Raw genomic sequence first — 12,693 nt, 5'->3', positions numbered from 1 at the left:
TGCATGTCTATAGATGCATAGAAGCATAGATGCACACACACACACAGACACCGACGCACACCACGAGGCGCCGCAACAGGGGTCTCCGGCCGCCCAGCCCTCGGACCCCGCCGACGTCAGGCTGGCCTCGAAACAGACTGGTGGAGCGACCGGCCCTTCGTTTGAAGACCATTTGAATCCATTAGGCGCACCTCACACCCGCCCCCTAGACACACATCTGTCCGTTTACTGACAAACCGCGCCAGGCGTTGGATCCTTCCCGCCTTTCGCTTCACGCCTCCAGAGGGGGGGGGGGGGGCGGACGCAAAAATTCCACGCCCAAAGATTTGCTGACACACACACCGGCGGCGGCGGCGGCGGCGCGCGTTTCTGCTGAAAACGCAAACCCCTCTGGCCAATTAGCTGGACGAGAACAAACTATTTGAGGGTAAGCAGCCCTGCCGGCGCTCCACAGAGGTCTGGGAAACGCTGGCTGGGAGTATTGGCTGATAAGCTACGGCTTAGTTTATCTGGCAGGACCTGACAGCAGCCGGCATGGGGGGGGGGGGGGGGGGGGAGGGGGGGAGGGGGGGGGGGGAGGGGAGGGGAGGGGAGGGAGTGACAGAGAGGGACGGAAAGATGGAGGAGGGAGGGATGGAGGGAGTGAGGGAGAGCTTGAGAGGGATGTTGGTGGAGGGAGGGATGGAGAGCTTGAGAGGGATGGGAGAGGAGGGAGGGAGGGAGGGAGGGAGGGAGGGAGGGAGAGAGATGGCGGTGGAGTGAGGGAGGGGAGAGGGAGAGGAGAGGGAGAGAGCTGGGAAATGACAGAGAGAGGGCGAGATAGAGAGAGGGAGGATGAATAGAGGGAGGCAGTGAGGAAGGTTGTTGAAAAAAAATTAATGATGTTCCGCTGCAGATGTCGGAAGTGCACTGGCAGAAATTGAAATACAATAACAGTGGGACTGGAACCAATGAGTGTTATTAGAAAGATTCCGTGATTGAGGTCTACCAGGTACAACAATCCTCCCTCTCCTGCACCCTTATGTGACTCTCCACTGGCCCGCCTTCAGCATGCACGCTGGGGATTGAACCGCTGTTTCTGCTGTGGGTTGGACACTGAAATCCCCAGACGCTTTGATAGATGCTGGTGACTGACAGCATTTAGGCTGTGTGTGTGAGTGAAAGTAAAACAGGGCGTGCAATTTATCTGTTTGTTGGATGGAACATCTAACATCCACAGGCGAATAGCAGAGCACCGGTACACCATTAACATTCTGTGGAGCCTTCTCACCAAGCTCGAACGAGCTCACATAGATAATAACATAACCTAAGCTGCACGCAGGGTTTCAATCCATGCAGCGTTCAATCCACCAGAAGTAAGGAGAAGAGGTTTTGAAGCACGCATGGTTCAGAAGACTCTTCACTCAGAGGTCCTTCGGGAGGGCTCTGTGAGCAGGCAAGCTGTGATTTGCGACGACTCCTTCAGAAAACTCGGGAAACTCTGCATCCAACGGCCAAGCGGCGCCCAATTATAAAAGCCCACGCAGAGGCAGGAACTGCACATGTTGAACGGGCCGGCCCTGGCCATCTGTAAGGTCCAACGGCGGTACTTGAGGGAGCAGTGGGAAGCTGAAAATACAATGAACCCTGTCGTTCAGGGTCATGTGACGAATAAGTAAAAAGGGTCGTGGGCTCTACTTGCGTTGACCTCTCCCAAATGAGACGGCTAGTTCGTAGTATGATGATCTAAAAATGTGTACGTGTACGTCAAGTGATGCACTTACAAATGTAACAGGGTTTAAAAACATCTATTCGCTTTTCAAATCCTCATCAGAAATGACTGCCTCCGCTAAGTGCATTTACCGAGTGACCCCTTCGCAGACGGCTTCACGCTCACAGTGGTGAACGCCGTCCGCTCCAACGACCTCTTTGTGTCTAGCACTTTAGGCCAGGCGCGCGTACCCCCCGCGAATCTGCACGCTCGCGGACTGACCGGGATTATTATGTATTGTTTGTCAGGACGGTGTTTACTCTCAGCCTCTATATAAAGCAACGCTTCCGGCCATCGTGTCGGCCGGGGTCCGCTGGAAGCGGGTCATTCCTTATGCATCACCCGGTTTCTGCTCCGACCCGAGTCGAAAAAATAAAACCCAATCAAACATTCATAGCGTCCAGTGCCCGAAAACCTACAAATGGAGGCTTATTCCGGCCGCCCGTTCAGCGCCGAGGGGAAATCGGAAAAAAAGGTAAAGAACATTTCTCAAGCCTTTTCTACGGGGGCTTTACCCAACTCCTTCAACTCCCTCTAAAGGCCGCAGGCTTTGCTGCGTGCGTCTTAAGAAACCTGAGAGACCAATCTACACACTGGAGCGGAAACATCTGCCCGGCCAGGGCCCACATCGGCCCGGAGGACTCGCCGCTGCCGAGGAGAAGGAGAAGGAAGACTTTTAAGACGGCACGCTCGCTTGCGTGCTAGGGGTGCCTGGTCCTTCATAAGACCAGGGGATTGGGACAAGGTTTGGAGTGAGGCGGAACGGGGTGCGGAGTAGGGAGAGGCTGGAGAAGTGGCCCACGCTATCTCCCGCCTCCAGGTGGCTTGACTAATGGAGCACTCAAGAAGCTTCTACAAGGTTCCAGATAACCCGGTGCCCCCCTGTGCTTTCTGGAACCCCCCTGATAGAGATAGAGTCGAACCCAGGGGAGAGGAAACATTCACCAGGAAGAGGGAGACCTGAGCTGGAACTGCCAAATTAGAAGAAATAAAGGGAAAGAGCATCCGCCTGGGAAAGTGCTTTTAAAGAAATTGCCGTAACGCTGTTAAGCATGACTGATCACCACAAAGCCCCGACATTTTCCTCCGGGGAAGGAATTAAGACGGACATGGAGACGGCAATAGATTAGCAGAGATGGGTGTGAGGCTGTGAATGAGATGTTAAAATGATGAAAAGGACCACGTTACACCCAGGAAAGGAAAGGAACGCCTTATCTTCTATTGCCTGAAACCGAAATTTGGGTTAGCTCCGTGTGTGTGAAGTCGGAATTTTCAAACACAAGATTACGTTCCTCACCCTTTTGATGTTCAGTGGAGGCCATTTGATCCATTAGTTTGGTGCAGAGTGACTTGAAAACGAATGAAATATGAACCACTAGTGTATTTCAATATGTTACGCGCATTACCGTGTAAATCTTTTGAAGCTTTGTTCACTTTCACTTTCCTCCAAGGTGACAACCTGCAAGTCAAGTATCTTAACATTTCTTTGGACTTGAGAAGGGAAAAGTCTAGGTTCATCTTCTTTCCAGATTTTCGTGCATGCAGTTCTAAAAACTCTCGAACTGTACTCTCAAATTGTAGCCTGCCACACCAACAATGTCAAAGGGTTCCACACATTGCCCTTGGCAATGGGATTCGACCACAATGGAGAATACCAATGATGAGGCTCCAGAGCAACGATGAGATAATCCAGGGGGGAAGGAAATTGGATTTAAATGCAAAAAAAAAACTGTCAGCTACTGTGACGCATATTCTTCTTTGTAGGGTCTTTCGGGGATGCCCCGCTTGGCTCCCCTTCTGTTTGTTCCTATTTGCTTGAGCTTCAATCCCATTTCACGCCGCCCGGTCGTATCACTTCCGCGCGTGCCTTCCTTGCCTCCACCTCTCGGTAGGATTGTGGTTCCACAGAACCATCTCCTGGCTTAATCTGCTTAGAAATGTGCGATGAGCTTCCATTTCCTGGTGTCGGTCCAACGGGTTCCCTCAAGGGTCAGGACCGAACACTAAGCAAACGTGCACACATGCACGCAGACAAACACACACACACACACACACTAACATATACCCGCAAACACACACACAGGCATTTTCACACATACACACACACACTAGCATATACCCGCACACACACAGGCATTTTCACACACACACACACACACACACACACACACACACACACACACACACACACACACACACACACACACACACACACACACACACACACACACACACACACACACACACACACACACACACCACAAAGAAGCGTTTGAAGTTGTGAATGTTGTGTGGCTCGTCTGTTGAACAACTATTGCAAGCCCCCAAAGGAGAAGGAAATGATGGGTATACACACACACACACACACACACACACACACACACACACACACAGGCACACACACACACACACACACAAGGATGAGGTATGGATGCCAGTGTAACATTTTTCCTTTACAAGAAGGCAGAATGAGCCCCTTAATGAATGACTGCACCCAAACACACACACATCCACAAACACACACACAAACACACACACATCCACACAAACACACACAAACACACACACACAGGATGGAGAGCCGATTTCTTTGCTCTGTTTATCTTGTAAAGCCTTTTCTCCCTGAGGTCCGGGATGTCATTATTCTCAGTGCAAAACAGAACACTTATAAATGAATACACACACACACACACACACACACACACACACACACACACACAGAGAATCGGCCACAAGAGCACACAGAGACTCACAAAGAAAAAGCCCCCAAATGCACTCAGAAATGCAAATAGTACACACACACACACACACACACACACAGCAACTGAAGCATCAGCCCATCTGGTTTGAAACACTTTACAGCAGCAACATTAATCCTATACATTAAGCCACATAGATTAATGTACACCCACACACAAAAACACACACACACACACACACACACACACACACACACACACACACACACACACACACACACACACACACACACACACACACACACACACACACACACACACACACACACACACACACACGCTGGTTTTCTGGCTTGGCTGACATACTTGGGATAACTCAACTCTTATCATATGCACACACCCACATCGTCCATGTAGACCAATCGTACACACACACTGCCTTCATGAATCCACTCACCAACCGCTGGATGGCTGGACATCTGCCAGCAGATGTTCATAACCATCAAGGCGAGAGGGGGAGAGGGTTAGGGGGCAGGGCGCGTATGAGCTCCCGTCTACTGTACGTCCTCTAGCACAGTGGTTCTGAACATGTGGTTCGCGACCCTTAAAGGGCTCTCGGCGGGGGACCAAGTGAGTGGCTGGACGGCCACGGTAAAAAATCAAATAAAGGTGGGGAAAAAAGAATAGGTCTTCGTGTTTAGTTGGTAACACTTTACAATAAGGGTACATTATTAAACCGTTAATTGCCATTAGTTCGTGGAGTAACCATTGATGAATGGTGTATTTACTGATGGGGTTCATGTTAACTAATGTTTAAATTTAAACATTATTTAAAGGGTTAAGGTTAACCCTAGCCAACTTACCCCAACCCCTATGCAAATGCTATGAAATAATACTTATAACTGCATTAACTGATGTTAACTCATGGTTCATTAATGTACCCAATTAATTTGATCAGTAGTCATTTTTAGGGGCTGAAAGTGGACAATATTAAATCGAAGAACAACCTTCATAGAGAGATGTTAATGAGAGAATGTATTGACAACGCGTCACTGTACAATCTCCACGGTGAAACAGTGAGCCAGTGGAAAAACTAGGGACCTTAAAAATAATTGGAAATCTAGAGATAAATTGCCCCTGAATCTCCGCCTAGCAGATAAACCTTCACCGTCAGTTTTTTATCCCAAAATTCACGAATGGCTGAATATAAAGAATTCACGATTTAAAATAATCGATTCATAAAACAGATAAAAATAAAAATAACTAACTAAGAACAGTACTCATTTATCGGCAAAAAGGTTAATCTTTCCACTTGACACTGATAATTCTTGGCACACTGATCATATCTGCAGTGGAAACACACAGTATTCCCAGACAGTGAAGCAAATGCATGTTGAATCACTTTGAACGTAGAGGGAGTTTCCAATAAGGACCAAAAAGTAATTGGCCCGAATCCAATCTGCCAGCAAAACGCTCACTCAACCAGGACACTGATTGTTATCGAGAAGCAGAAGAAAAGGAAGAAGAAAACATGCTTGGAAGTTTCTGCTCTGCATCTCCAGCTTCAAGCAGGTTTTAATAAACAAGTCATGTCCCCTGCATAGCGTCTCTAAAAAAGTCCCCCCAGACAGTTTTAGTATTCAACCCATTTTACTGTTTGTCCTAATTAAGCCACACTAACAAAGAGCAAAGCAGGGAAACCCGAGAGCCTGAGATGCCATTGTTGACTATTTAAAAATGGATCAATCACGGCACAATAACTAGAGATAGTCCACATCTTGCTGCAATTGCGAATGAACATTTCGGGGCGGTTAAAATAAATTTAGCTAGCTTGCATCTCAAGCGCCACTGGAGTTTTCTTCTAACAAGGTGTTCACAGTTTGAGGCCGACATCAAACCGAACCACATCCAGTCTGGAATAATTCAAACCTTGAGCTACTCTGAAAGTTCTAGAGCATAACAAGGAGATGTTGAAATGTTAAGAGCAGTAAGTCTTACTGAAACGTACGTAAAGGTAGACAACTGGTAAGCATTAGAGTAGAGGCATAGGACCTAAGAGAACCAGTGCACTGTATGGCTGTCAGCTAACCAAGGATATAGTTAGACATCATGTTAGCATGAACATCGTCTTATTTACAGCAAGGAAAAACTCCATGTCTGCCACCGGCTTTATAGAACCGGCTCTATAGAACTTTGTGCTTTGTGGAATTCTCCGTTCTCATGCCAATCTTAAAAGAGACCTTAAAGTGAGAATCCTTCTTCCTTCCTTGTTAGCTCTGGTACGCATTTATGTTAATTTCTTGTCCATATTCATGTTATCCACAATTTATGCCAAAGAATTACATTGTTGTTTGATATGAATGTAACTGATTTAAATTTGTATTTCATACATTGAAATTGACTACAATTTAACTTTACCAACCCATAGTAGGTATCATATGTTTCATCTCATAGTTGGTTAGCAATATTAGTTGGTGGACACAAACCAAAATTTTTTTGCATAGTATTAACTGTCAGTAGTTAAATCCATCACAAGCGTTCCAAATAAATCCCCAAGTAATAATTTAACAAACTCGGAGAATATCCAAAAAATATCAAATGTTTCACCATAATTAACTTTAGCCATTAGTGTAAACCGACATGGGTGGTCTGTTTACTCAAGAAAACTCCCAGGGTTCCTTGGGGCTGTACCCCTGGGATATATAACCTCTAAGTACCTCATCCATCCCCACCAACACACCGCTGTAAACATTTACGTTACCTGCTCAGGTCTAAATCACAAGAGAAGGCTGTAGTACAGCCCCTGTTGTGTTGTTTACACCTGGGGAGGACTGGTACGCCATTCTGGATCAGTACTGTATACATCTGCCTATTCACCGGCTGTCCAATTCTACTACTTGGACATTAAGCAGTGAGGAGATGAATGAATGAATGTACATACACACAAGTACACACGCGTGCACATACACACGTTGTAGCCTTCAATGTCCCTCACATCTCTCTCTGTCTCTCCCTCTCTCTCTCTGTCTCTCTCTCCAATGTTGGTGGTAGTCTACTGTTAACCCAGTGAGAATGGATTTACAGTCAGCCACCCTCTCTCTCTCTCTCTCTCTCTCTCTCTCTCTCTCTCTCTCTCTCTCTCTCTCTCTCGCTGTCTCTCTCGCTCGCTCTCTCTCTCTCTTGCTCGCTCTCTCGCTCTCTCTCTCCCCCTCCCACCCTCCCCCCCCCCCCCCCCCCCCCACACTCCTCCCCCTCCCTCCCTGCTTCCCTCTCTGGTCTCCAGCGAGCCTAAACCTATTACAAAGTAAAAGATTATTAGGCTCTATCTGCTGGCGAGCAGCCGGCCCGCTCCCAGGAGACCCAGGAGAAGACTATGTAAAACCACCGACCATACAGAAACACCAACGCCGCTCGTCACGTGCTCCCCGTGTGCTTCCCCACTTATTCTCACACCTAGTTACCCGCGACGCCACGCAGAGGTCATGAGAGCGACTAACCATCGCCGTGGTAACACCGGCTGAACTGTAGACACGCAGAAAACCAAGCAGCCATTTCCCACATGGACCCGGAACCATGAATTGCTGAGTTAGAAATGCCATTGTTCCCGCAAGCGACGGTAAAAAGTTGAATGCGCTCCATTTGCCATGGATGCTTTTTGTTAATCTCCCATTCTCTAGAGGGAACATCCCTGTTTTTTCCAGCCTCTTAGCTCGTTTTTTTATTTAATCGTTCAGTCGTTCGCTTTCGCGAAGGCCCATTACATCTGTTGCAGTGATTAAACGCTAGTATTAATAATGTTGAAAATATCAGTTGATTTGTACTACCTCTATGAGGAAGTCACATACTAGTCTGGTGTTTCCTTATGCCGAACAACGTGATGTGCGTTGCGCAAGGGAACTTCAGCAGGGGTAGACAGTTGGTGATCACATTAGATCCACGCTAGCCCCATATCCTCATTCTCTCGTCATCACTCAGCTAATTACATAAAATAGAGAAGAAATAGAGGAAATCTAGTAGCAAATCAGTGGATGTTTATTTCATGTGTAAATAATGACAGGGTTCACAGATGAGTGGACTAATGTTAAAAAAAAAGCCTCAGGGTCCAAACTTAATCCCCTGTCCAAAGACTTCCCATTAATCCAGCGTATCATGGATAATCTGGGTGTTTTAAACCCGATGAAGTCCTTCTAAAACGAGAGTGGGGGCTCTAATAAGAGGATAAATATGTCAGGCAGAGTCCTGCTGTATCCATCCCAGGCTGTCCGCTTCACCGACTGACCTCTGCTGCAGAGTTGGCTCACATTTAAGAAATGTGACCACATTCTGAAATGTTGGGTAAAGGTTTAGTCTTTACGCAGGGAAAATGGACCGTGAAGAGGAACTGGAGCAAGAAGCCCCCCCCCCCCCCTCCCCCCTCCCCCCCTCCCCACCACTGTTGGTTTCCAGCAGAGCTGGGAGGGCAAGAGGTTCAAATACCAAATAACAACAGTCGAAATAATCCAAAACAGTGGGAACGAAAAGGCTGCACAGTTCTTTAAACCTTAACCCAAAAAAGCAAAAGGCAAAAGAAAGAGACGACGGAAGAGACCAACCTACGCATCTCAAGAGACACACAAACCCACGTAACCATTTCCCCAACCCTCTAATTACACCAATCATTTTTTCAATCGTTCACTCGAGTTCGTAATGCATTGCTCAGGACAACGTCTGAGGGAAAGAGGGCAGTGGATTACCGCAAAACACGAAGGAGTCATCCAAGAAAATGTTCCCTCCCGAAGCCGCATCCTGCTTTCGCCTCATTACCCGTCGTACAAACTCAAACCCTGCGGCTATCTATGGACATATATAGAGTAGGGGGAGATGGAGAGCCTATGCACAGTGCTACCGTACGTGTATTCGATTACCTTAAGGCCCGAGGGAGCGGCCTCGGAGAAGTGACCTGTGTATTAATACACATTAGCTCACAACTATGGCCTGGCTATGTCCGATGTGTCCACGCTACAGTAGGCTTGTATGCGGCTCCTGTGTAATGGCCCACATGCGACAAACAGTAGAAGTTCAGTGGTTTCACCGTGCATCTGCAGTACCGCTGCAGTGGGTCGGGTTCCGCAGATGTTCCGCACATTGTATCTTCAACTGGAACATGCGCAACTGAATGTGATTGTTATGTTCAAGACAATGATGCTTTAAGACAGCACATGTAGCTTAAACCTACACCCCATGCTTTGATCTCCAAAATAGCTACACAGAATTATTAACCGTTACATCATTAATTTTCCGAACTGCATTGGCAAACGTACAAATGCACTTGTATTCATGTTTGGTATACATGATCCACATTCGAAGATGCAGGATGGATATAAATATTCATATTTATAAACGTATCCATCATGGGCATTCCAACTACCAACCATGGCTATGACTCCAAAGTACATATTCTCATTACCGCTTGCTATTATTCCAGCCCGGTTATCATTTCCGACCGTGCTTCGGTTGTGTCTTAACAGCTGTGTCCTACTCTGCATGTGTGCTTCAACAAATTATGCAGCCATGATCTACACGTGCACCCACACACACAAATATACCCATCGCGCACATGTACACACACCCATGCAGGCACACACACATACGCACACACGCAATCACACACACACACACACACACACACACACACACACACACACACACACACAAAGACACACACACACACTCTCTCTCTCCAGGGAGCTGACCAGTCCACCCACTCCCGCTATGTTCCGCGTCTCTGCTAGCGGAGAGACGCCAGGCACACACACAGCTTGGGGTTAACCACGAGCTCAAGGGCACCTTGACTGGAACTGATACAGTATGAATGCCACTGCTAACTAGCAGGCTAATCCGCTTTTTTTGTTTTCACATTTTCTTTGTTTCTGTTTGTTTTGCTTTTCGTTTACTGTTAGTATGCGAGAGCGATGCCCGGAGCACGCACGCGCACGCGCACGTGTGTGTGTGTGTGTGTGTGTGTGTGTGTGTGTGTGTGTGTGTGTGGGAGTGTCCTTGTGTGTGTATTCACTTTGATCACAATTTAAACATGAGAATTTCCCTGAAAAACACACGCCTAAACAGGAGGAATAAGTACAGAGAGAGAGAGAGGGAGAGAGAGATAGAGGGAGAGAGGGACAGAGAGAAAAGAGAGACAGAGGGAGTGAGACAGAGAGAGAGAGAGACAGACAGAGATAGACAGAGAGAATGCTGTGAATGATTTAATGAGCTCACAAACTCCCACAAACATATGCCCACAAATATCCCAGTTAGGAATAGCATACAATACCACAATTAAATAATTCAACAAACAGAAGCACATATGGAGAGCACTCTGATAGACATGCGTGCAATCACATGGTATTCTTGCAAAGTCAAGGCACTGGAGAATATTACAACTAAAGAAGTTTCTCTCTCTGTGTGTGTGTGTGTGTGTGTGTGTGTGTGTGTGTGTGTGTGTGTGTGTGTGTGTGTGTGTGTGTGTGTGTGTGTGTGTGTGTGTGTGTGTGTGTGTGTGTGTGTGTGTGTGTGTGTGTGTGTGTACGCAAAATACACTTTGTACTCAAGTCAGAATCAGAGAGTTGAGAGAAAGAGAGAGAGACCCCCGAGACAACACATATAAATAGAAACACCAAAGATAAACAGAATAACAGGAGATGAGAGAACAAGAGAAGGAGAAGAGAGAAGAACAGAACAGAGGAGCAGAGAAGAGACGACGCAGTGAAGATCTCAGACAAGAAAACCACCCTCTCGACGCTAAACACCGCAACTTGAAAGACACGCCATTCATATGTATGGACGTAGGCTCGTAGAGCGTAGCCTAGCTTAGCGTGGCGTCTCGTCTTTGAAGGGTGGGCGGAGACCGGAGTCAAGGGAGGTAAACGCAGGAAAAAAAACACACAAACGCCATGTAGAAGACAGGACCTGAGATGGTATTGTAGTTGGTGTAGGAAAAACCTCCCAAAAACTGGTGGATCAACAGTTTGACATCAGACTGCAGCTCATGTCTGACACACTAACACACCTTTCCAGCCACAGAGGACGGCCGGGAAGCTAAGCTTAAAGATTATCTTGTGGGGGGTGCGTCTGCATCAAAGTGTTCAGAGCACAGCGCTCAACAAGACCGTATAGCGCTAAGGCTAAGCTAAGCCCAACACAAGCCAAGCTGCCTTCTCATCAAGGCTGCACCCCCCTCATTGCACTCACTAGGGGCGGTACGGCGGGGGGGAAATGACAAGACTCACGTTTCATCAAAGGGTCCCTTAAAGCAGTACTACTACTACTCATATTTAGGACGGCACATTCCATTTTTAACATGACTAAACAACAGCTCTCCGGACCGCCATTACTTGAGGTCATCAACCGAATCACCCCCAGCCCCTGACATTTCGCTATGACGTGCCTTTTTTGCTGTCTTCTTGGTATTTCAAATGGCGGTTTTACCATTTAAATGGGCCCCGCAGTGCTGGTTAATAAGCAGACGTTGCGAGGCCCCTTGTAGCAGGATTCTTCTAAAGTTCAAGTTAAGCAAATGGCACGAAACAGAATTACACATGAGGCAGAGTTTTCTCATTAATATCAATTCACTACCTGACGTGCTATATATACGCTCTCTGCCTCTGCGCGCACATACACACACACACACACACACACACACACACACACACACACACACACACACACACACACACACACACACACACACACACACACACACACACACACACACACACACACCTGAAAGGCCACACATTGACTCTCATTAAAACACCCACACAAAAACAAACAAACCCACACACACTCCTGAAATGTCAGACATTGTCTCTAATAAACACACACACACACACACACACACCGCACACTGATACACACTCATCCTCCCATGCCTAGCAATGCCCTATGGGTAGATAGCAGATGTCCACCAAGTGGGTTACAAGGGCTGGTCTCTAACTTTCTTTTACTGATCTCCTTTCCTGCTCATGGACACATGGTCTCTCTTTCGCTTCATCACTCACTCATGGAAACGTATGCTCGCTCTCTCATTCAATCGCTCTCTTTGTCCCACACACACACACACACACACACACACACACACACACACACACACACACACACACACACACACACACACACACACACACACACACACACACACACACACACACACACACACACACACACACAGGCTAACTGTGCTCACAGCATTACTCACAAACTCAATAA

General features: G+C 47.2%; 1 protein-coding gene across 1 annotated transcript in view; it reads right to left on the bottom strand.

The window, feature by feature from the left end:
- Positions 1-11,857, bottom strand: part of celsr3 (cadherin, EGF LAG seven-pass G-type receptor 3) — a 66,611-nt gene extending 54,754 nt beyond the window's left edge. Inside the window, exon 1 of the mRNA XM_056594050.1 lies at positions 11,820-11,857. Within this exon, the coding sequence (XP_056450025.1) occupies positions 11,820-11,857 (38 nt within the window). The remainder of the gene's footprint in view (positions 1-11,819) is intronic.
- Between the last annotated feature and the right edge of the window lie 836 nt (positions 11,858-12,693).

Source organism: Gadus chalcogrammus, chromosome 1 (genome assembly GCF_026213295.1).
Source record: "Gadus chalcogrammus isolate NIFS_2021 chromosome 1, NIFS_Gcha_1.0, whole genome shotgun sequence".
In the NCBI taxonomy this organism is placed as follows: Eukaryota; Metazoa; Chordata; class Actinopteri; order Gadiformes; family Gadidae; genus Gadus; species Gadus chalcogrammus.
This window is presented reverse-complemented; position numbering and strand designations above follow the sequence as displayed.